The following is a 26,426-nucleotide window of genomic DNA, read 5'->3' as shown; positions in this document are numbered from 1 at the left end:
TGGGAAGATCCCTCGCTGCAGTCTTCTCCGTGAGCCGGTAACAACAGGGGCCGTGTGAAACGACCCAGTTTTTGTCTCTTTTGCTGCCCACAATGTGCGCCTTGTCTCATTCATTTATTGTTCACACACAGTCACTTAAGAAACGTGCTTGAAACCTCAGTCAGAGTGTCTGAGGTCAGATATCAATCAGAGCACATGTGAGGAGGAGCTGTTTAAAGACAGGAAACTTCTGCTGAAAACAGGAAAGGAAAGCAGAACTTTCAAGACTTCGCCATGCCGTGAACTAACATACGATTAACGTATGTTTTCTAGGATAGAATTTTGATATGGATGAGGAAGTGCAGTCGGAAGAGAGAGAACATTTTCTCATTTTGTCAAATGACAACTGCAAACTTTAATTTATTTCAATGAGATTTCATTGGATGGACCAACACAACGTGGTAGTGACGTGGGAGGGATACGTGGTATTTCAATTTTGTTTTAAAAATTTGATTCTGAAAAGTGTGGCATGCGTTTGTTTTAGTTTACTTTTACTTCTTGACACATGAAATCACAAAAAGTCACTTCAACGACAGATCGAGTCCAGCGGAGGGAAATTTAATCTCAGTGTCAGTCCAGCTGTTCTGTGAAGGTTCAGCAAACTGCATTAAGAAGAACAACGAATGGGAAGAGAAGAGCGTTCGTCAGAGAAGCAGCCAAAAGGGCCACGGTAACTCTGGGGTAGCTGCAGAGATCTACAGCTCAGGTGGGAGAATCTGCTGAGAGAACAACTATTAGCCTGCAAGAGCGGCAAGAAGAAAACTGAAGTCCCATTTAAAGTTCGCTCCAAGCCATGTAGGGACCAAAGCTCTGGCCAGGTGAAATGGAATATTTTTGTCCACATATAAGAAGGTTTTGGACACCTTGAACACCATCAGTTTAAAGATGTGCCATGGTGGCAGCAGGGAGAAGAAAACTTGTGTTTATGTAAGGATGAGTATAGTGTGTTAAAGTGTAATGTCCTTTGCTGCATGTCTTTCCCCTCTTTTGTTACCTACTGTCCTGTCTAACCCCTCTCAAATGATGGCTATTAGAGCCAACAAGACCTAAAAAAAAACTGGCATTGGTGTAAATGGTTCTTGTTTGAGTTATTTATCTGCAAAAAGGAAAGGGAACCAACTTCATTGTCTAGAAGTGCAAAACTGGTGTAGAGTGAGAGGTGCATAGCAAACTTTTTTGAAGATGTTATTAAAAGATGCTTTTCTCTCAATTCATCATTTGTGTTGATCTACCAAATACAATTTACAATGACATACAGTCATTTGCTTAACTTTAGTTTTTTTTTTTTTTGCCTAAACAGCTCTGGTGTAACTACAGCAAATACAAATTTATTTTTAATATATGAGAATATGGGGGAAAAGATCAAGGTTCATAATAGCTGCAAAGCAACATCTAAAGCAAATAACCAAATAGGGAGCAGAGCCTGAATCCTGTTTTGCTCAGTGACATGGCAAAGCCTGTATTTGTCTCAGACTTTCATTTGTTGTCGAGTGAGAGTCTAAGCTGTGAAATATGGAAAACCGCTTCTACTTACTAGGAGAATGAGCATATTCTGAAATGATGGGAAATAATTATACACGTCTCTGTCGTCTTGGAAATCCATCAAGTTTGGGGAAATCAATCAAACTTTTAGAGCCTGCGGTGTAGCCGACAGCTGAGCCAAGGTTTTCCACTGCAGCTATTTACTGCTTGAATGCTAATGCATCATCAGACAATTCTCCCGCATTTTCATCCAAGATTTTAGAAATATGAAATTTATTTGGGTTTTTCCACCACACAGAGTGTTAATCACTCATGACCAAAGTGAAGTTAAATGTGATCGGTCCACTCTGACTGTGAACGCCACAACCTCTGAAGGCGTATATCTCCCTTTGCTTACAGACTCAATATATTTTATACATTTAAAAGGCCAAAGTATGCATAGCCTCTGACTTTATTTATTATATCGTCACATTGCAACCACAAACATGTCATTGGGATCAAGAAGAGTGTAATTTTACTGAAATTCTATAAATTCTAGTGTGCGTTTATATTCCGCACAATGTCGTATGTAAACATTTAAATGCAAATTTAGCTTGAAAGAACAGTTGGTGCCACATATTAAAGATACAATTTACTAAAATCTGATTTTTTTTTTTCCAACTGAGCGTGAATGGAAACAGTTAACACTGTTTGTTCATCTGGTGTCCTCCTGTGCAAATTCTGATTAGAAAATGACTTACTGGAGAAACCTACTTGATCAAAAACATAACTTTGCTGTGAAAACTTTTTTCAGGTAGCAAAAAAATAAATAAAAGAAGAAAAACAAAAAGCATAGTTCGACTTAAAATTTCTGAGGTGGCTGTACTGCATTCCCTGGATGTTGGCGGTTAAAACAAAAATACATCACTTTTAATCCAAAAATGACACTCAGTAAGGAGCTTAAATGAAATGTTTCATATCTTTATCTTCTCTTCCATGTTCGATCTTTTGAAAGCAGTGGCAATCAAGGTTCTTGCACACTGGAATGCACAAACATGCACATTTTAACTGTGGTTAGGATTTGACATCTTACCACAAGTTGATTAATAACTGCTCCATGAGTTATGAGCAAAGACATTACAATTCAGGAAATGGGGGAAATATTTTAGGTTATGGTACTTGGTTTTTTTTTTTATTTAAACCTGTAATAAATCTTGTCCTTGTGAGAAATGCAATTTTATTTTATCATCATTTAAACTTTCCATGATGCAGTTTGTTGGTGTGAATGCTGCAGGCATTCACACTCTTGAGCTCCTCCTTTTTTTCCACGTAACTACTTCAGCATGCTTTCTGCTATTTCAACTATTTATCTTTTACCATATCTGCTCATTCAGTACATTATGGCTATGTCTTTAGATATTGACATCTTTGATGGTTTAGGAAATATGCAACTTTCTGTGATCATCTTGGACTCCATTGAAACGAATAGAACATCCCATAATGTCTGAAAAAAAAAAAATCCTAAAAGCTTTGCACTCTTTCACGGTTAACTACTTCCATTACTTTCAGCTAGAAATGACACTTAAAGTTTAAAATGTAGTCATATCCTTCAACTACTGTTTATTCCAGGTGTTTCTTTTTCTTTCTTTTTTTATTTTTTTATAAATTTCAATTATGCTCAGTCTTTGGGGAAAAGTTAAGCCCAGGTGCTACTATTACTCTTTTAGCTTTTGTTAATTTTTTTACATGTGGTTTTTTTTCCACACTGCATAGAGTTACTGTAGGTCAAGATGCTAGTCCTAACATTGAGGCTATCATTAGTACATCAGCTAGCTTTGGCTTTTTTTTTTTTTTAGCTCATTCAACTTATAAACTGTTGTGACCTTTACAGTTTAGCTTTGTAAACAATGTTCTGCACAAATACTCTTTCGGTGGAATCATTTCATTGAAAGTTTTCGTTCCTCTTGCAGTTTTGCTTTTTGTATTTTGCAGGCTTCTGCTTTATTCTGCTGTCTCTGCTTCCCTTTTCTTACATTTCTGCAATTCCTCTGTAGTTTACGTCAAATGTTTCTGAAATTTTCACTGAAAATGTTCAGCTTACAGCATTCACACTACGTTTTTGCAGAAAATGCAAATTTTTCCAGTTTGTCCTTTTTCCTGTTTCTTACTGTGAACTTTTTCATTTATGGCCTGCACTGTGCAACACATACTCTATATCCACTGATTCTACTAAAAGTATGTTTTATACTAAAGGTAAGTTTTTCAGTTTTTTAATGCAGCTAAAAAAACTGAAGGCCATTGAAACAAATTGTTTTTGTTTTGATATTTTTAGAAATAGTTGCAGTTGTTGCATGAATATTACCCAAGGTGAACTTTTTCCTCTCTGCTCAGGAAATGCATAATATCAGATTCACATAAATGAGAAGAGATAATAAAAAAATGTAACTTCTTTTTTGTTTTTGATACATTTTTTTTTTTAAATGTTACAAATAGATTTCTTCGAAAAGCAATCTGTAATCATAGTACAATAGTTTAGTCCAAGACCAACGTATATTGTCTGTGTCTTATTCAGATTGCCAGCTTTTTTGAACAGCACAGGTGAAAACTATTATTGTTATAAAATGTAAGCACACACAGCATGGAGTTTATGAGTTTCTGCAACGTCAGAGAAATGCAAAAACAGATGGGACCGAGAGAGCATCTGGTCATTCAGTTTGGATTCATACAAAACAACTTCAGTAGAATTGTTTGTATGGGAGAAGTAGCTGCGCTGCATCCACAGCCATATACATTTTCAACAATTATTACAGATTCTCTGAAAGGCTGATAGTCCTGGTCATTTCTCTAAATCAGGTTGCTGACAAAACTTTAATGCAACTTTTATGCATCCTCAGGTGTGCTAATGACACGACTATGTGGGAAAATTCTCCTGGAAAATGTTGTTTGCTTCTATCACATGATGCAACAGTGACTACCTGCTGATGTTTAGGGTCTGACTCGACTCAATAACAGCCTGCCAGCAAAAAAAAAAAAAAAAAAAAAAGGGAAAAGAGAAAAAATATGAGTAGGAGGGCAATATGACAGTGAGGAATGTCAAGCTTTAAACAGTTTTAAGAATTACTACAGTGTTGAGGTCTAAAACCTCTCGACCTTATTAACATTAATGCAGCCATTAATGCAGCCATCCATCTGTCTGTGAGACTGTGGGTAAGGATGCCAACTCATTACCTTGGAGGCGAGCTAACAATGTCACGAGTTATGGCTGTGTTAAGTGCTGCCTACAACTTGGATTCTTTCTGCAGAGGAACCCACATAAAGACTCCTCCGACTCCAGCTGAACTGTCACCAAGAGCTTGTAATTTAGCACATCTCCTTGATTTCAGCTGCTCCCAAAATGAAATACTGCTTGTTTGTGCCTCACAAAAGATACCGTGAACAGTTTTCTGTAAGAAATTGACATCATTTGGGCTCTTTTATTTTTTCCACAACAGTGGGACAAATTATGGGGTTTTTTTTTGTGTTTTTTTTTTTTTACCATGTTAATTTTTTTCACATTTTGTGACTTTACGACAAAATTTTATTTCACTGCAGAAATTAAATCGCAAGAAACCCATTGCTTCTACTCGAGTAATATTTTGAAACTGGCTACTCTTACTTGAGTACAATTTATGGATACTCCGCCAAGTAGTGGAGTATTCAGTGAAGTAGTTACTGCACTGAAGTAACTACAGCGAAGTAACCTGCAGTTATTTCACTCAATTAGGAAAAAAATGATGCAGACACTGACACATGCACAGTTTGTTAAAGTGAGACTTCAGGAAAAGCGGCCCTCTGGTCATTGAGGCTCTGATGGTTACGAGTCTCTACGTGGTGATTCAGCTGATCCCATAGGGTCTATGTTTTTGTTCTCTTGAGTCATTTTTGGAATGACTACCTTTCATTTCTTCAATAAAAGCATATAGGGGGAATGCTACTCTTAAAAAAAGACAGAGAGCATTCCTGAAAAGAAAACCTGTTACCAGCCACAGACGTGACGTATGGCCAGAGCTACAATGCAGATGCAAGCAAAATTCAGGTGGCCCAATCAAAGTTCAGGAACTAAATCTAATTGAAAATCTGTCGCAAACTTGCAAACTGATGTTTATAAAAGCTCTCCATCCAATCTAACCAAACTTGATCATTCATGAAAAATGAGCAAAGCAGGCACAAACACACCCCGTTTTTACATCGAGACAAACTGTGAAAAAGCTTAAAGGAAATTAATGCTTTTGCAAGAGTCAAAAATAAAAAGCAAGAATCAGTGTCATTAGCAAACAGATTTAATTTACATCTTTATGACAGAGGAGGTGATCTGCGTTTGCTGCTGATGAAAAATAATCAATCACAGCTGAAGACAATAAAAACAACTAATCAACTGTTATCACAGGATTTATGTGCAACGTCTGAATTAAAAAGTGAGCATCATCATTCTGAGTGACAGTACAGTAGCTGCCGAAGGCATCAGAGATCTACATATGAAAGCAGCTTATTTTTCCCCTCAAAGAGCTCGTCTCCACTTTACATCATCAGCAAGTGCTGGACTCATCAGTGTTACAAATCTTTACAACAACAAAACATATAGCTTTCTCAACAGTGTGGTAGGATTGTAATGCATATATCACTTTATACAGTGTATGAGTGTGTGTGTGTGTGCAGTATGTCTTTGCAGAAGGCTGGACATAGGATATAACCATCAAAGAAGCTTTATTGCTATTTATGCTCAAACTGTGATGTCTGGTTAATTTATTTAAAAGTCAACCCTTTTTTCCCCCCTCCAGTTTCTGCAAGATGGAGAGGAAACCTGGCAGGTGGCTTTGTCAGACTGACGCATCAGTCCACAGATGTGGAAAGAATAATGACCTGCACAGCTGCTGTGGGACTAAAACAGGACCCAGCACTGTTATGCCTCCTTCCTGTATTAATGATGCTGGATGTGATGCTTGCTGCACTGTTTTTAATGAGTTTTATCTCTGTTACCAATACTGCCGATCAATCAAATAACAAATAGCAATTAAAATCTTGATGAATGCGAAGCTGCGACAGCATAACTGTCGTCAGTCCTGGGAAAGATGGTACGGAAAGATGAATGGTCCCGCTCTGAGATAACATCAGAAGCACTAAACAACAACATCATCATCATGTTGGATCAGAACGGAGAAAACGGGATATTTCAGCATTTTGAGAAATAATCAGTGTTTTCCATGGCCAGATTTTAACCAGGGATCTGGAAACGGACAAGCAGTCCTGATTTTAAGTTCTTGTGAAGTATGAAATGTTCTGGACAGCAAAGTCGAATTTTTGCAGCTTGGGTAAAAAGACAAATTTGTCATCTGTCTTTCCTTGGCAAAGGCGGAGCATGAAAAAGTACTCATTGCAGGGATAAAAATAAGTGAAAATTCTGTTAAAGCATAATTTTTTTTTTTTTTTTTACTGGAGTTCTGAAACACAACGTAACATGTAATGTGCTGTTATTCTTCTAACATGTTACGCATCTAACCTCAGGATCTGGTATAAGAAAAGTGATTTCAAAAAATAAATAATTTCTATAATAGATATAGATTACCATAAATCAATTATTTATCTAAGGCTGTGAGAAGTTGATAATGGTCATTTGCCTAAAAAATATAACATCTGCCTTATATTATTTGGCTAAACTATTCCAAAAACTCTCCCTAGTGTTTTATGCAACGCAGGGGAAAAAAAAAAAAAAAAAAAAAAATCAATCCTCTGTCTCTTCAGGTCTCTTCAACCTTCATGTGCATCTGTCACGCTGAAATACCTTAAAAACACGGGACGGTCATCATGAGCGTTAAAAGAAAGCAGTGACAGTTTAAATCTGAGTGAGCCGTCATTTTGTGGGAAAACGTTCCCCCTTCCCCCAGTCTGAATGATGAATGCAGACACGGATAACGAGACATCCCGGGGGGACTCTAATAAAGACTAATGTGCAAAGTTTCTCCACGCCGTGTCGTGTATGAGGAAGACGGATGACAAGTGAAATTAGGAATGTCCTTTCAGAGTTGATGGTAAATAAATTATGTAATTGGTAAATGGAAGGCAGGTTGCTGTTACATTTTGATTGAATTAAAAGTGAATTCATCTCCATCCTGCTACGTGTGGCCAGTACCTTCCCATCCTGGACGTGACAGTAATGCCCGATGTTCTCGTGTCAGTTTGTTGGCACATCAATATACATCATCCACCTGCTTCAAGTCCAGTTCACATTCTCCTCTCCGGTTCTTCAGCCGACATTCAAGTTCCTGGAGCCCTGACAGGGGGTCATTCACCCCGCCCCAAAATATGTCTGAGGAATAACCAGTTTCAGGCACCTGCTAAGACCCAGAACCCCCCCCCCCCAAAAAAAAGCTCAAATTACAGGTAAAAGCTACATTCATTCAGCTTGGGTTTCCAAATAAAGCAGCTTGAGGTGGTGTAGAAACAAGATGGGTTCGTTTTCACAGGAGTTTGAGAGTCCCCGGATCAGGCCACCAGACCCAGACGGGAGATCTTAGCAGACAGGAAAGAGTGGAGGATGAAGACAATCGGTTTTGGACACGAGTGAAGATCCAATTGCTGGAAGCAGAAAAGTAAAATAAAAATTAAAATTAAAAAATCAAGAAGAGGATTATTTAAGGCAACAACAACAAAAAGAAATGCTACAGGACAGAAAGATTCACTGTGTGCTAAATAAATCACTGAACATGTCCCATGTATGTGTTACTTCATAAAAACAGACATTTAATTTATTCTTTTGGTACATTAAATACTGTAAACCACACTTTAGATGGGCACCATGTAAAAATCAAATCCTCATGATGACTCGTTTCAGACCTGCTAAAACCCATTGGTTCAACTTCTAGATGTCTAAATTATAGCTGTCGTTTATGTGATCGGTGTGTGAAACGAAATCAGAAGCTACCTGTCAACATTGTTCAATTAAAACAAAACCATGGCCGAGCAAGAAATCTTTGTCGGTCAGAAAACGGTTCCCTGATTGGATAGATCAGGGGAGCCTGATAAATTAGACATGCACACAGTTCCTGCCACGTTGAAAACTATAGTAAACAGTAAAAAATGTCACGCAGCTGACTTCCAAACATTGAGCTAATGAGCTGTCAGCTGCATCCACAAGTGCCTTGGGATTGTTTATCAAAGCTTGTCTGAAACTGTGCTTGGATTCAGAAATAATACAGACGAAGAAATCTGTTCTGCTCAAGTAGCCAAGAGAGGGTTTTGAATCGGTGCTTAGAAGTCTTTGCTTGTTTGCCTTGAGCATAAGGAGAGCAGTCAGAACTGAGCGTTTCTGTCTGAGTACTGTATATGAGGACTGTCGTTACAGTCTGAAGCATTAATACATCACTTCAGTTTCCAATTTTTTCAATCTAAGGAGCTCAGGGAGACCATATTGCAGTTTTCAGAGTGACTTTTTATCCACTACACAGCGAGAAGTTACAAATAATAAAGCAGCAGGCCTCTTGGTAGACAAAGCAAAAAAAAAAAAAAAGAGAGATAAATAACCAACTAGATGTTAACAAATTTGTGGTAAACACGGTGAACAAAGAAACTTAGCTCATTACATTGATAAAACCTGATTACTTTGCTCCCATATGCAGCAGCACTTTATTCGGAGAGCCGCTGAGAGCAGCAAACAGATTAAAAGTCTTACAGTCGGTGACAGGCTATTTTCTAGGAAAACCTGCGCCTGAAATACTGCCGTGTAAGGACTAGTTCGTCACATCCATTTCATTCCAGGTGTTATTTCCTAACGAAGTGCTGTAATTTGCTTTTAGCAGCACTTACTGCCTTGCTTCTTCTTGTCATGTACACTTTACGCCCCAGATTGTTTCTCGCTTTATTCGGCAGAAGCCCCCCCTTAGAGACAGAATGAGTTGCTCTGTTTTTTTTTATTTATTTTGGCAGTGAATGCCTCGGCAACACGTTGGTAAAAACACCACCGCACGCTCTGAAGTCATTACTTTTATTGCAGCTCTGGTTATTTGATATTTAATTCTAAATTTGATAAATTTACATTTATTTTTCAATCTGAAATGCTACGATGGAAAGGACACATAGGAATGCTGTGTAGCAGTGAAGCTTTTTTTTCTGAGACAGTAATTGGGTTTTTATTAACTTTGGTGGAGCTTCGGTTACTTCTTGGTTTGCATTTACTCGTAATTAATCTCCACATGATTCCCTCTGTGTGTGGTATGTATAATAATTTGATATTTTAAAGATAAAAATAATATGCCATGCACGTAGTTGGAGCCAGATACTTACATATGCTGTATAAGGAGACTATATATTCTTCTGTTTTGCTCAATAACCGACATTTAAATACAATAAAGCATTTCCTGTTTTACAGTCAGGATCACCACAATTATTTTTAATTGCTTAATTGTCTTAATTTGGAATATTTGAAGGCTCATGTGTAAATGGACTTTAGGGCAAAATCCCAAACATGCTGCTTCCTTGAATGATATCATGGGAAAATTTTGATAATTATCTTGGATATATAAAAAAGTGGTTCATCTTTGGCTACAATTTAGCAGCATAAGCACCATTTTTCAAGAAGGACGCCTTCTGTGTCATCAGTCTCAGAACAGAGACCTTGTGAAGATGCTAGCTGAAGCAAGTCTAGCAAGAAGTAGTACATAAACCTCTAAATCTAAAGGGTGATCAAGTGTCCTCTTTTCTCCAGACATGTCCACTTTTCACATTCTGTCCGGGGCGTTCGGGGGCCTTTCTTTGATGAAAATGTCTGCATTTTCATCGTTTTTCAGGGGACCAATAGCCATATTTAAACTGACAGGGGCGATGCATGAAATACGACAGCCTTTCGCTCATGGGGCGTCCTCCCCGTCCAGGGCTGCTGCCAAGTGGCTGGTTCTCATCCATTCATAGATGGAACAGACAGCATTACGAATGTCTTTCATACTGTGCCGGCTGCAACAATGGTGGCAGAGTGCATCGTGCGCATAGCTGGCACGTGTGTTTCTGTGTGTCATAAAGGTGCCAAAGAGGTCACACGGACACAATTACTAAAAAAAAAAAAAAAAAAAAAAAAAAGTTATTTTTTAAATTTTTTTCCCCTCAGAAGAGGCTTATTTTATTCATCCCTTTTGGTTTTAGAAGAACACAAGCATAAGAGAAAAAAGCATTTTCTGATGCATCTTAAATGTCAAATCAAAGCCTTTGGGAACTTACAATCTCTCCCTCCTTCCCTCCAAAGTCCAGAAGGAGCATGCGTACGCCGTCGTCCGCAGACATTTTTAGTTTTTCAAAGGGGTAGGAGAGGAGCACTTGGGGCTTGACCGATGTGTCAATTACTCTCTCCTCGCCGTCCTCCCCGTCTCCTACTTTTGGGTCAGCTAGCACAGAGAAGCCCTTCTCGTAGTGAATCACCAGCCGGCACTCCTGACTCTGGTACAGGCAACCTGGGAAACAGAGGATATTGTGACTATTTAGGATGTTAATGAATACATATTTATTTGACTAAGTGAAACATTTATAGCATATGTAACATTATGTAGATTGATTATGCACAGACTTGTATTTTCAAGGCGTTATTTCTGTCAACAGATGATAAGGGGCAAATTTTGTCAAGCAAATTTGATTAGGCCATCCTAACACAAATGCACTAATCTGAATCAGAGGTTTTTGTCCTGCTTGAAGGTGAACCTGCTTAATTATTTCGCAGTCTCCAACATCTCCATCCACCATCCACCTTTCTTCCAGGGACAGCTGCTCAAGACTGCCACAGTTGTGCTTTAAAATAGGACTGTTATATTCAGGGGTGTGTGTACACATAGCATTTTAAATGTAAACCAACAAAAACAATAATAACATTTGCATGCCGTGCTTTTCAGATTTATATTCGTGAAAAAAAAAAAAGGTCAGAATCATATATTATTTCCTTTCCGCCTTAAAACTGCTCTGCATTGGTGTGTTACTTATTATCACAGCAACGTCCCCAAAAACATGTTGTTATAATGAGACAAACCATAGAAAACTTCAATGGATGTGAAAGCGTCCGCAAAGCACCGTACACGCGTCGTCTTTCCTCTAATTAATGCATCTCACATGTTTGCTTCACGAATCCACCTCAGGGTTGCAACATTTCAGTGACACGCATTGCTCTCCTGTTGAAGATCTCGCCGTAAACAGAGAGCGCAATTTCTCAGATTTACACCATTTCTTGCCACTTATTTCCAGCCCGCTCTCCTCTCCTCACAGCAGGCGTCTCGCCTGAAAGCCGAGCGAAGCCCGCCATCTTCATCAACTCGCTCTTTTTAAGTGTAGCCTCCGTCGTCTTTGTCTCATCCCTGCACAGCGCCACCGTGGGACACGTTCTTTTATTTGTCAAAAACAGCTGAGTACTCACGCCCTGACAATGGCAGACATTGAGGTGACATGCCGAGAAGTTTATTTACAGCGTACAGTAAGCTCCCATCTCAATGACATCTGATCTACCAAGCTGTGAGTTTGTTTGACAAAGAGACAACAAGCGAGAGGAGTTGTTGTCTCTCCAGTGTTTGCTGAAAGCGAGAGAAAGATGAGTGTGTGTGCATGTGTCTCTGTGTGTAGAGGAGGGTATCTAAGTGTGCTTGTATATGGCAATAAAGCTGTGTAGGCCATACTACTGGTTGCAAAAAAAGTAACCTGAAATAACATAAAGAAACTGAAATATTGTTATGTGCCGGTGATTATCATTTCAGTGCATGAATGCATGTTTGTTTCCTCATGCATGTGCATGTATGAGGAAAGTCTCCCCTTGCAGGTTGTCTCTGACTATTAACAGGTTGTTCTTTTCACAAAACCTTAACAATGCATGTTGAATTCATTTTCTGGTTTTGTATAAGATTAACAAATGTAGCAATGTTGTGATGGACTTCATGGGTTAGCAGGGGCATCGCTTTGTAAGCATGTTCATGCACTTATTCACAATTACAATCACAGCTGGTGAGCTGATTGCCACTTACAGTGGCAGCAGTTGTCCACTGAAAAACAATCCACCAATCAAAACCTGAATGTAGGAATTTACCAAATCAACTTTGTTTACAGAGAAAATTTAAAGCAAAAAAAAAAAAAACAAAAAAAAAAGTTGGCAAAAAGAGGTGTACAATGAACCCCTAAATGGATTATTACAAGATTCACAAGATTCGACAGTGGAAGGCCGATCCATAAGGATGGGGGTGCTATAGCAAAAGCCCTGTGATAAACATGCAGCTTTGGAGACATTTTGATGACAAACCGTAAAAAATTATTTGAAAAGCTATTCCTAAGAGGGGCTGTTGCACAGTCGAGTTGAGCCAATGCAGTCTGTCTCTTCCTGGTTCCAGTCGGGAATCCGGCTCCAGAATTTTTAATTGGTTGCAGTCAAAATAACATAAACATAAACGGGCTGATTCCAAGCAAAGAGAAATCATTAACTTTCAGGCAACTAATTAACTGATACTCCCCTTCCTGTCAATATTAGTGAGAAGAGTTGAGTGTTGAAATGTTTCTGAGTTAAAAAAGAAATAAAAAATAGCTAAGTCGTATGTTAAACTAAATTTAAATCACATCACCTCAAATTACAGCAGCAAAAACCTTTGAAGTTTACATATGTTTCCCCAGTATTTTGCAATGCTGCCTTCAAACTGTCTGACTGGCGTCACACATCTTTTGTCATTTGTCAAGGGAACCATTTTTTAATCACTGAAGTACTTCAACAACTTAATCTGGCTGACCACTGAGGTTTATCAGACTTTCCTTCAAATAGTCAGACCTCTACAGCCAGAGCACAGATACTTAATCAAATGGTGACATTATGCAAAATAACAGTGTAATATAAATCTAATGAATGGCGTGGCGGAACCATCGCACCTCTATAGGGATAAAAAGGGCTTCAAACGGATGAAAGAGTGCCGGTCTTTGCTGAATTTTAGACCTGAAACTGTACTCTTCTATCTGAGCACGTTGTTCGGCACGGAAAGCAGGGTTTCCCATCAGAATACGCGCTCGCATAAAGGGGCTTTTCATGCTGCAACAAAGACCCCTTTTCTGACATGAGTGGAGGAGACGAGGAACGATGGAGGATCAGAGAGCGATAACAGAGTGAGGGAATAAATCAGGGTAACACTGGACAGTAAGAGAGAGCAGATACACTACGTCTGAGACCACTTTTGGTCTTTCAACTAAAAGGTTACTAAAGGACAAAATCTGTTTTTCAGACTTTTATCTTGAACTTATAGGTCGTTGGGATTGAAAAGTACCTGAGATTTCGAAGCTGCACACGACTTCAAGTGTCACAGCAGGTTAATAGATTAGTTTTCCACCACCGCTGAGTTAATTTGATTTTTAAAGAGCTTCAAGTCATTACGCTGTTTACCTGTTCACCAAGACCACCCCGGTGACCCCAAAAGCAATTAAACAAGTTTTGCAGACTTCACTCTGACAAACACTTTAATGAGACGTTCAAGAAGCCAGAGATGAAGGATTGCTGACTTTAAGCAAATCTTTACATCTTCAACTTAGAGTAGAGGCACGTCTCAAACCTTGGGTAGCTTTTTTAGATTTTTGAGGAGATATCCTGACATAAGCAGCAAGTATCTTAAAAAAAAAAGAAGAGAAAAACAGTATATCTTGTCTGTTACACCACCCTTATATTATTCATGCAATTCAATATTAGTTTTATTATAAAAAAAACCAAAACAAAAACACCAATGCAAACAGATGGATTATTTAAAGGACATTTTTGAAACCGGCTTTATTCCAAAACTATAGAAGTTCTCTTTAGTCTCTTGGTTCAGAAGGCCTTATATAGTTTCATTCTAAATTAAAACATCAAAATAAATGAAGATATTTACTGCTCATAACTCTTTATCATGACCTAACAGAGTTCTGACCTACTCCTTTAAAGAGCATCACTATTACACAGAATTATGAGTAAAACAAACCAAAAAAATGCAATGTTTCCCTAGTTTAGTGTAAACTTTCCCCCTAATTTAATTAGATTGATTCTAATTACATTAGAATCAATTTAATTCTGTGTTGATGGAAGTAGGAAATCAAGCTGCTTCCTCCTGTTTTTCTTTCCTGCTCAGAAAACTCTGACATCCTAGCTGCAACATTTGACTTCAGGTGCGTTCTTCTTGCATTTTAAATCTGAAACACAGTAAACAAGACTTTCTAGCACAAAAAGAAAGTGTTTTTGAAAACATTTTTGATTTGAAGTGGAATATCTATGAAACAGAACACGCCTGCTGTTTGCTGAAATTATCAGCGTTATTATCACAAAATAAGATACGCCAGAAGGTCAAGTGAAACTTGATTTCGGAGCCGTACGAATTCACTTCCCCTTTAACATCCCCAAAGAACGTCTCACCGCCTGTTGAGTGACTAAGGGTTAATCTATCTTCAGAGCAAATCTTCACTGTGAGCCCTGACAATGAATAAAGCATCAGAGTTTAGGATGTTCTAAAGATAAAGAAGCTGACAAGGTCAGCGGGATGATGCCTGGTAAGTGCTGAAAACACGAGTGAATGTATTTTGTATGCAATGTCACACTCCTTCACGGGGAACTGTAAAATTACTTTGCTACCTCTGCACGACCCGACTGAGAAACTGGTGTTTCTCTATGAAACTCAGTTTAAATGAAAAGCTATGGTGAGGCAAAGGCAAATATTTTTTATGAAACTATTTAATTAGCTAGCATGTTTAATGACAATTAAATAATTTTTAGGATAATTTTTCAACTACAGTTTAACTCAGCTTTTTAAAGGTACGTAATGTTGTCAGCCAAACATTTAATGAATGATATAATGTTAGAATAAGACTATAGTATGAGTATAATCTCTCTAAACATAAAATGATGTCAGGTAAAAACATGCCTGAATCTTAGAGCATCACAATGATGCTCTGAGGGAAAGTTCTCAGTTTTCTGAGGATTTCATATTTTTTTAAACCTTATAAATTTTACATTATGTCGTCAAATCAAAATGGTCCCATTAAATAACAAGAAAAACTTCTGTCATGAAATAGTAAACTGGTCCAATTTCTCATGAGTTGTTGGTCTTTTAAGACTGACATGCTGGAGATACTTTTGGAAAACTGTTGCTTCCAAAATCTCTGAGAGGATTAGGTAAAATACTACTTTACTCTAGTGTGAAATTTATTGTCAAAAGTAAAGTAAAAGTAATAAATCTGCCTACTCGTTCAAGTACTTTTCTCCTGGCAACGGCTAAACCTAGATTCACTTTTTGTATTGAAGGAAGCAGGAGTTCACTGGAATTCACTGAGCTCTTGTGAGAAAGCAAGTTAATATGCAAATATTTGTAGAAGCAGCCTGTATGCCTTGATGATGCATTTCATACACCTGTTTCAACGGAAGTGAGTAAAACACCCACATGCAATGATCTGTGTGCGTCGGTGAATACGTTTGGTAAAAATACTGCAATAGAAAAAACGTTTTAAACCAGCCCTAAGTTCTTCATATTTTGCTCCAGGGAAACAATAACTTCTTGTAATCTGCATCAACAATTATCCACATTTTTCTTGGAAAGTTTTCTCGAGACTCATTGGACTTAAAAGTCTGACTGGTTTAAAAATGATACATGCACAAAAAATACAATTTATTAGCCAACAGAAACAATTAGTAAGTGAGCAGAGAATGAAGTGAAAATTGTTGTAAAAGCAGCCAAAGTTTAAACAGCCTGAAGATCTTATGGATCTTAAGGTGAAGATCTAAAAAAAAACATATAAATACATTTGTTTTTAAACATAGTGAGTTAAAACTTTTGCACATTGCTGTACATACTTCATCTCCTCACTTACCAAGAACCACCCTTCACATGCACCATGTTCTTAGAAACATGCCTACCTGCAGAAAGGCTAACATTGCTTAAGCTAAACCAAAAATATTATACACTAAACACAGTGGTAGGTAGAGACATATGGAGAATTGAAGCATATTTAACAGGGACTGAAAGATGTTTTCCAGCAGACAGAAAGGATTAACTTCATGACAGATGCATAACTTAAGGAATTAATTGCTCTATCAACTTTAAAAGCAATAAAACATCACTTTACTGTTTTTGCAATAGAAACCGAATAAAAACAGTCGGCCAAAGCTTGCTGCAGATTGTTTTACTGATTACATATCTTATTAACGTTGAGAGTGAGACAGATAGAGCACAGAGCCAGGAGACTAGGAACACGGCAATCAAACCATGTCCACACACACAGGAACACACTCTCCCACAGAACTACCAGCTTGATTGCATCAAGGTCATGGAGACTGTTCAACTCCATCTTTTGATGCCGAGCAACTTGTGACTTTTAGTTTACACCGTAAGCGTAACCTTTACTTTCACTTTAACAACCCGCCAACTACTGAAGACCAGAGACAGTGGGCTGAGACAGGCTGTGGGTGAGTTTAACAGGAATTTGGAGGTAAATGACAGATGAACTATTGTGTGTATCATATGAGGTTTGGATGCACACAGTTTCACAGATAGAGTCTGAGGTCAAGCTTAATTTGGCACATGGAAACTTGAGGAGGACTCAGGGGAAAGGAGCATTTCCCAGGACATTTTGTGCTTTGAGAAAGACGGAGGCCATGAGAGAGGGGGGTTTATACTCCGATCCCCTTAAACAACACATATTCAATGCCAAACAGCAAATGCACACGTTTTCACACAAAATTCCTTGCTATAAATAGCAAGTGCTTTGTCTACATCTTCCATATGGCTGTCGTCTTATATCATAGAGGCTCTTCTATCTCAGAGGATGTGGGAGTCTGTTCTCACATGTACACATATTGCTTTATGCAGCGATTCCAGGTTTGCTTGACCCAAGGCAGTGGTTTCCGCTGCAGACTCCTAAATCTCTCTGGAAGCGCTTGTGTCACTAGACGCCAGAACCAATCTGAGGAAGTGTTGCAGAAACCCGTAAAGTGACCGGAACAGTTCACCTTGCTCTTCCCATCCTTTATGCTTTTTCTGTCTTTCTCTTATCTAAAGCGTCTATTTGTGTGAGTGTTTTATGACAGTGTGAATGTACTAAAACTCACTTGTTGTGACTTCTTTGATCATCTCAGCTGACGCATGACAGCCGTTGACAATGTGTCTCGTCCACATGGACAAATCCTTCGTGGTCTCAGTCCGGAAAAGGTGAGTTTCGATGCCGAGTCGCGTGCCAGTCCGAGTGGCAAAAAACAGCTCGGTGCCAGAACACGGCGACCCCCGGTCAGGACCAGAGTGGACCAGGCTGCAAGAATGACACTTGTTAAAATCAGACATATTGTATGTAGATTTTTTTAAGCAAGCTTATAACAAAGATTTAATGAATACCATTTTAGTATCGGTAAGTTATTTATTCATCTAATATGCTAATATGTGCAACGCATGCTGATGTTGCTTTCAGGAGTTTTTGTCAAACTGACATGTTTCAGATCATTCAACACTGCAATTTTTTTTTGAAATTACATCCTCATTATGTCTAGGCAAAAAAAAAAAAAAAAAATCAAAACCAACCTGACCTTGTGAGAAACAGTAACTGTCCTCAAACCTAAAACCCAGCTGAACCAAGCGTGGCAGAAACAACTGTCACCTGCCTTCTGTGGTGAGCCCTTTACTTTACTCAGAAGATATTTTCTTCCGCTCTTCGTTGCAGAGTCTTCTTGACTTAGCCACATTAGAGGGTTTCACGCCTGAATGACTTGCTTCAGGTTACACTACAACATCTAAAGTAGAATAATATCTGAACTCTGACAAGGTTATTTCAAAAACCTTCATTTTATTTACTTTTTGAGCCACTCAGAAGTAAGCTTGCTAGTGTTTCTTTTGATCATTGTCCTGCTACTGAAAGCAAGAGTTTGAGCTTAAAGTTATTGAACTGATACCTGCACATGTTTCCTTAGTTTTGTTCTGGTATCGTGCTGAATTCATGGATCTGACTCATTTTGGTGCTGAATTAGTAAAGCAGTCGTAGAACGTCACACTTGATTTATATATATATATATATATATATATATATATATATATATATATATATATATATGTATACACACACACCTGTTTTGAGACAGGTCTTCAAATTATTTTATTACTCATTATTTCAAAATCATAGCAGAGGACTCTTTCACACAGGGATTGATTTAGATAGCTTTTTCCTTAATAAATGAGAGAAATGTGTGAAAACTACCGTTTGTTTTTCCTCAGTCAACCTTAGTCTGACAAAAGAAGTCTGACATTCTGAAACAACTAGCTGTGCCAAAAAAAAAAAACTGAAATAAAAGAAACCTGAGGGCAAACACTTTTTATTTATTATTGCTGTTCTTAATGAAAATTAAAGCTCTATCATAACAAAATTAGTTGCATTTTAAAAATTCAGACAAAAACAAAAGGAAAGAAAATACGCACAATGAGAGCAAAGCCAGGTGGACAATGATGTGCAATTACACATTTGGTATGTTAATTGCCAAATTAAATCAAGACTTTTGTAAAGATTTTCAAACTTTACTTTCATAAAAAGTATTATTAATAAATGATAATTAATTTTCTATTGCTTTTATTCAGAATGTCAGGGAAGTAAACTATGGAAAGAAATTAATTTATCTTCAGCTGTTTTTTTTGTTTTGTTTTTCTTTTAAGATCTTGCACATTTCTGTATGTTTGTGTTCGTAAAGCTACCTACCGTGTTGCTAAAAGTGGAAAATTGTGTGAAGGGTTTTGCCAGGCCTCTTTGCTTCGAGGCAAACTGTCGTACAGCAACAAGTCCTTCTCCGTCACCACCACCAGGACCGGTTTCCAGCACTGCTTCTCACTCTCCGTCTGCCGCATAAACAGATAAACAATGAGGGAGGAACAGCTGCTCCCATCCAGCCATATGCTGAGTAATGAAGAACTGAACAATAATAAAAAAAAAATGCAGCGGTAAAAACGTGCAACCTGTTCATTCGATTCAGGTTAGTTATTTTGCAAAGTATAAACACTGCCATGGCCTACGGTATGACACATTATTCTGTGCTTTGTCCTTTGCCTTGCTTTCTTCCTTTCTTTCCCTCAGTCTGAAACTCATTAAAATGATTACACTAATCAGGGGATTTAACTCCTAACATAATGCAATTGGGTTAGGGTTTGATTTTGTCCTAAGTCAAGCACAATAGTATACAGCAGCTTATTATGCAAATTTATGACAAATCTAACTTTGTTTATTATTTACATACCCGTCTGAGAAACAGAGTTTGACCAGCAGAAAAAAGAAATAACACACTTAATGAGTACTAGATTGCTGATTAATTTAAACTGAGCAAGTGATTAGTGAATGTAATGTCAAGAGACCAACTAAGCAACTCTTCCTGCAGGGCCACTCAAGTTGAATTTGATTAGTTGCGTGCTGCACAGGGTGACGGATCTGTTAATCTACATGTTTTTGTGCTTAATGTGTAAAATGTCAAAAACAAACAAGTAAATCCTGGACCCATGACAGTTCGTCTCTAGCTTTGTGTTGCGTATCCAACAGGAAGTGAGATAAAAGTGAACTTAGCTGTTGTGGAGATGCAAGTACACTTTCTCTATCCATTTGCTGTGCCTCCACACTCACTCATCTCCACAAGCCTCTCACTTACACACACACACACACACACACACACACACACACACTCTCTCTTTCTCTCTATCTGTCACACACATGCACACTCACACAATTCATGTGCATTTTATGTGACAATGCTCCAGAACTCTTCTCATTATAAGAGCTTATCTGCTGCCGAGCCAAGGAATCCAAAGTAGCTCTTTGAAGTTCTGCTTCAACCAATCGCGCAGTGGGATTCAGAGGGTCGAGGGTCAGCTTTTTAACATAATGAGGATATGTTGCTAAGTAACAGTATTGTACTGCATTTGGAGGATCAAATATTGGCAAATTCATGAGGGCTAAATTAGATAGATATGGATGTGTGCGCCTATTTGCACAGGTGTTTGTATATGAAAGAGGGAGCGAAGCTGCGTACGTGTGAAATTCACAAATACGTCGCATGTGTGCGCGTGCGTGTACGCGTGCAGGAGTTGAAGATAATTCCTAATAAGAATGCAGCCCCAGGTAACATAAGCACACAAACACAATCACACAAAAACACTGACTGTTTTCATCTTCCGACCCCATCTTATTGAGTTCCTTTTAAACACACTTAACCAGAGCCTCTGTGACATGCAGAAAACCAATCTCACACTTTCTGCAACCAAAGAAAGGGAGACAAAGCACACATTTAATAAACTTAAAAACTGCATTTTCTAGGTGCTTTAATGTGGGGTTGTTTTTACTTGTTTAGAGGACAGAGTGGATTATGTAGCTAAATCAAACACGTTTAAATATTAAAGCACACAGAACACATACACACATACACACACAATACATTTCACCGCTGTAATAGCCCTTTGCAAAATTAAAGGAAATTTCACTCCAGCATGGGCTGGTCTGTGATGCTCATTGTATGACAAACTTGAGTAAAAAATACCAAACTTTAAATTGTATCATGGCATTAAAATATTTAAACAAAAATGTCTTGATCTACTTGTGTTTCACTGGGAGAATCAATTTATATTCATTTCATTACATCTACACACTAAATTTAAAATTGGTTTTCAAGCAAATTTGCTTAATTGAGCAGAATATTATATCAATCTCTTTTTTCTAAAACAACAAAAGCCTAATACGCTCAAACTAATTCAACATTAACTACAGCTATCTGCAGTTACCAACACAAAAAGCTCACAAGTGTTATTGCTTTTTCTTCTCTTCTGAGTACACAGTTGACAAACAGGCACATCGTTGCCCCCTATTGGCAGGAGCAACAAGTCTGATTCCCAGCTTTCAACGTCTGATTCAAGCAATAATCTTGTGGGCGTATTGGTCATACAACTTTATATATTGTGTTTTAGTTGGTTATTATTACATAGATTTTACCATGCAGTGTTTATGTTTCTTTAAGGATTAACAGTACAAATTCTATTCTTTCATATTAAATTCACTGCTGTACATTATGAGTTCTTACCCTTCAACAAAATCAAACAGCATGACTGTAAAAAGGACAAATTCATTTCTGGACCATTTGAAGCACACACATGCACACACATGCACACACGCGCACACACATGCACACATATGCACACACATGCACACACACACCTACCTTCCCTGCCAGCCATCCCAGGTGTCGGATCTCTTTGCTGCCAGCTACCCCTGTCCTGGATGTATTCTGGACGACTTCTGCCGCCGCTCGCTGTGATGGGGTGACAGGTTTAAGCCTGGAGAGTCATTCGGCATGCACCACCCTCAGAGCAGTTCAGAGGAGTCGTGCAACGGTCGCTGACATCTAAATGTACTGTGATGATAAGAGCTTCCTGTAAAAAACGATTCACAGAGGAGACAGACCTGTGCCAGCGTGGATGTGACTGAGTGCATGGAAGAGAACCAGGACAGGGCAGATGGTTGGTCTGGGCATCGGAGCACGATGGTGTGCCTGGCGTCAGGACTGTGCAGCTCCAGTTGTCTGGAGGAGGAGATAAGGAAAAGTTAGTAAAGCTTTCAACCTCTCTGGTTCATTGAGGGAGGAAAAAAAAAAAAAGCCTTTATAAAACAAAACTGTGTCCTCACCCTAATCAGGCAATTCTAATTTGGCATAAAAACAAAACTGCTACCCAATTACCTATCAGCATTTAACAGATGTTCCATTTATGCCATCCACTTCATTATGTGCACTCGGTGAAAAAGTGTGTTAAAATTTGAGTTAATTCAAGCAAGCTGAAAATACAGAAATACCCATGCATTCTGTGTGTGGGAGAAATGACAAATAGCTGTATCTCAGTAAATTTCCATAAACAATTTGTTCATTTCATATGGGAGCATTTCTGGTCAGGAGAGGCAAAGCATACCCTTCTCGATCTCTCTGGATGGCGCTTTGATTGTGTGCACTCAGAGTATGAATTTTAAAAAGGTGCATGTGGTTGCTGCTAAAGAACAATGCGGTTAACTCTTTCTTCATTGTGCAGCATGAATAGAAGAGAAGGTAGGCCGATACTCAAGTGATTGGAAGGAGAAAAAAATATATATAAGACAAAGATTAGCAAAGGAGCAACTTTTAAATAAAAAAAAATTAAATTGAAATAGAGTTTGATCAAACAGAGATTACAGAGGTATGTAAATGTCTAACTCTCGCTGACATTTATCCATGCTGGAAGAATATAAAATAACTGATGTGGGGAAAAAAGGGTAAAAAAAAAAAAGGGCTGAAAAGAAATTGCCAAAAAACTCATCATCTATCCAGTCGTTTGTTGTTGCTTAAGCTGCAATGGTTTCAGCTTCTCTTCGCACCTTTACTTTACCTAATAATGAAAGATTTCTTGCATCTCTGAAGAATACCATGCATTCCCTATTCAACAGCATCGCTGCCAGTAAAAACACCATCTACATTAAATCAACTCCTGGTGTTGCTCTGGGTTAAAGTTTTGAACGGGTTCCTGTAAAAAGCCAGGTTGCTAAATAACCAAGGCCAAGGAGGAGTGGAGGGGAAGAACCTCAGAGGCAGATCTGTGGTTGGTGGAGGAGGCTCTTTAAATATGTTGCACTGGCACCACTTCATTGGCAAAAGAGCTTACAGAAATGCAAAATAGATGCATTCAGAGCGAGAAGAGAACATCAGATTAGATTACTGCAAAGCTATTACAGAATCATTTTCTGCACACGGCTGTTCTCATAGAAATATTATTATCTTCATGCGACAGATCCTTGGTTGGATTTAGCTTCGTGCTTTGACTGGACCATTCTAATGCATGAATATGCTTCCGTCTAAATCAGTCCATTATAGCTCAGGCTGTGTTGAGATACATCTTTAGGCAGGTTTCCTTCAGGATTGCCCTGCACTAAACTCAACCCGGGTTCTCTGTCCATGCTGAAGAAAGGCATTGTCATACCAAGATGCCGTTGAGGCCATATTTCAAGGTAGGCTTCAAAGTTTCCGGGGTGATGCACGCAGGTCACTCACATGGGTTATGGCAAGCTGTAGGCAGGGCTTTCTTTTTACAACAATTTTCTTTTTTTGGCATTCTTTCATAAAGGTAAGATTTGTGAAGATCTAAGCTAATAGTTGTCTTGTCAAAAGATTCTCCCACCTTGAGTCATGCAGCACTTTCAGAGTTAAAATGGGCCTTTTGTCTGCTTGTTGTGCTTGTTAGGCATGTCTTGGTAGGTTTGCAGGTTTGACATATTCTTCCATTATCTGAAGATTGATTTCCTAGAGCTACAGGTATGTGAGATTCTCAAAGCTATTGTATCACAACCTTCCTTTTTCCAACCGTGTTCCTCGGTCTTCATGATGCCATTTGTCCACCAATGTTCAATACAAAATTAATTGGGCTTATCCTGAGATTAAGCAAATTGACAATTTTAAGCATGTGACTTCTTCAGGCATTTCATTTAGAGGGACTAAATAAGAAATAAATACACATCTCTGTTGCTTTACTTTGTTTTTCACATAAAATACCAATGAAATCTAAAACATTTCTATAGTTGTGATGTGAACAAACTTACCAAAGTTCAGGAGCAGTGGATCCTTTTGCAAGGCACTGTATATAGATATCACCAATGGCATAACACTTTAACCAATACTGACTGAATTTGTGTTCTAAACAGTGAAACATTAATTTTAGTGTTTTCCTTGTTAGAATATTCTATAGTTTTTTTTTTTCACTTATCCCAATTCACCGTTCACTGACCTTCTAAGAATAGAGCGTGTGGGTGATCTGTGAACTGAAAAGCAGCCTGAGGCCGATTTCTTGACTATTAATAATGTACAACATACCTGAAATAACTTGGCTTGATTTAAATATCCAATTTATTCCCAGGATTAATACACGCTGTGTATCTGAATACGTTAGGTCAGGATACTCGCATCAGGACGAACACTTTGTTTGAAATCAAGTCTACCTGCAATCCAAAGGAAAACCCATCTCTCCACTTCTTTAGCATTGTTTTCTACTGGCTCTTTTCATCGCCGTATGTGTTCTGCCTTTCACAGGCCCCGCTCTTGTGCATTTCCTCTTGGGCTCGCACATGGTTTATACATCATCTGGTGAAATGAATTGAAACCCCTGAGGGAGATGCAGCATCGCACCGAGTATAGAAGAGGAAGATAAGCCAGAATCTTCAGTCATTTAACATAAAACCTCCTAAACCATTTTATCCCTGAAAGCCAAATAAGAAAAACAGAGAGCTAGCTTACAGGCCTGCCTTGTGATCTTTAACTTCAGCTTTCTGTCTGGGGACAAACGAAGGCTGAGAAACATCCAACCTTCCAGGATAAACATGAGCACATTTTCATGGAGTAAGAACAGCGAATCGATTTCAACTCGGGTGCATTTTCATTTAAACATTTACTAAACTTTATCTGGCAGAGTCAATCAGGAATTTGTCTTGCTTGTGGAGTAAGGAAAAAGGCTTCATAAAAACCTGCTGGTCAAGATAAATTTGTCCAAGGTCTACATTCTCATCCACAAACCTGCTTTAGACATTCACAAAGCGAAGCGCGGCGTTATCTGTGTGTGACATGGAGATGGGGCATTGACCTCAACTCCTCGCATAACTCGCCAATAAAGTCAAAGTTATGGGCAACAAAGTCAATGTTCAACCCTGAAGTGTTTTTAAGTGGTTTCAATCAACATTGACCTGAAGGTTTCACCAAGCAGTCTTTTGAAAGTCATGACTGATTTTAGTGTGATTTTACAAGCAGTGCTCCTCCTACACCCATGTATTCTGACATTGACTTAATGTGAAACGTGACTAAGGGTATCTCAGGTACAGACACCCTAGTCCTGTACAGCCAAAGACAATCTGAAAAGATGGCAAGATTTTACACTGATATTAATGCACTAAAAAAAACTGCTAAGAAATAAGAAAACTGCTGAGGAGGAATGGAAGAGGGAAAAAGGTTAAATATTGGATATATGGGAAATAGTCTCAGTAATTGAGTCCTTGTATATTAGGTGATGAATCCTATCCTCTATATTTATATAAATGTATGTATATATGTGGGACTCATGTCCTAGAATATGCATTGTCATTTTATTTCAATTACATTCACCATAATGTTATTTAATGTAAATACTCTGGAGGAAGAGTTTGCGTATCGCAGTATATGCAAAACATATTCTGTTCTCTTTTTATTTAAAATGGAAAATAGCCATTATGGTTACTGCTGTTTTAATTTTTGCAGTTAGGATAATGCTATCTATAATTTATTAGTTGTTAAAAGATAGACCTTCAATGACTTGCTTAATTTAGTGGTATTTTAAGAGCTTATCGTGAATATATCATAACTAGTTTAACACTGGAGGCTAAAGAAGGAGATTTTAGCTTGTTGGTAAGTCAGTCTCTCTGCTCCAGTAGGCAGTATGCAGTCAGATGCTCCACACACACATTCGTTTAGCTCCCACATTACGACTGTTTTTCACGAGCCGAAATGTTTCCCACATTTTTTTCAGCCATCTGACTGACAGTGCACAGCAACAGGTGATCTGTTCTCCAAGCAGATGGTCATCAGATGTCAATCATTTACTTTACGTGCTAAACACTATTAAAAACAAATAGTTCAGCTAGAATTGTTTTCAATGAGAAACAGTTTAATATAGTTTTTTTTTTCCTGTTTCAGGTTTCAGGAACAAAGAGAGAAAGATTAAAGCAAACATTTCAAAGGTTTTCGTGGGCGCTAAAAGAGCAAGCTGGTTTGACATGAAAATGCATTTTCACTGGAATATGGCTTTGACACAAAAGCTGTTTGTGCACATGAAAATTGAAGATGGTCAGGAGAACAATTTAGTTCACACTTTCCCCCCTTTCACACAAACTCCTTACAG

The 26,426-nt window shown here is 38.3% G+C and overlaps 1 protein-coding gene across 2 annotated transcripts in view; it reads right to left on the bottom strand.

The window, feature by feature from the left end:
* Nucleotides 1-5,801: 5,801 nt before the first annotated feature.
* sntb1 (syntrophin, basic 1) overlaps nucleotides 5,802-26,426 on the bottom strand; it is a 40,295-nt gene continuing 19,670 nt past the window's right edge. For both annotated transcript variants that reach the window (XM_015053566.1, XM_015053567.1), the window contains exons 4-9: nucleotides 21,952-22,069; nucleotides 21,710-21,799; nucleotides 19,216-19,352; nucleotides 17,591-17,787; nucleotides 10,744-10,973; nucleotides 5,802-8,112 (exon numbers count right to left, since the gene is read on the bottom strand). In XM_015053566.1, coding sequence (XP_014909052.1) covers nucleotides 8,020-8,112; nucleotides 10,744-10,973; nucleotides 17,591-17,787; nucleotides 19,216-19,352; nucleotides 21,710-21,799; nucleotides 21,952-22,069 — 865 coding nt within the window. In that variant the 3' untranslated portion in view covers nucleotides 5,802-8,019. The remainder of the gene's footprint in view (nucleotides 8,113-10,743; nucleotides 10,974-17,590; nucleotides 17,788-19,215; nucleotides 19,353-21,709; nucleotides 21,800-21,951; nucleotides 22,070-26,426) is intronic.

Source organism: Poecilia latipinna, unplaced genomic scaffold (genome assembly GCF_001443285.1).
Source record: "Poecilia latipinna isolate Pla-1442-1.1 unplaced genomic scaffold, P_latipinna-1.0 Scaffold1186, whole genome shotgun sequence".
NCBI lineage: Eukaryota > Metazoa > Chordata > Actinopteri > Cyprinodontiformes > Poeciliidae > Poecilia > Poecilia latipinna.
Note: the sequence above shows the minus strand (reverse complement) of the source record. Positions and strands in the feature narration are given on the sequence as shown.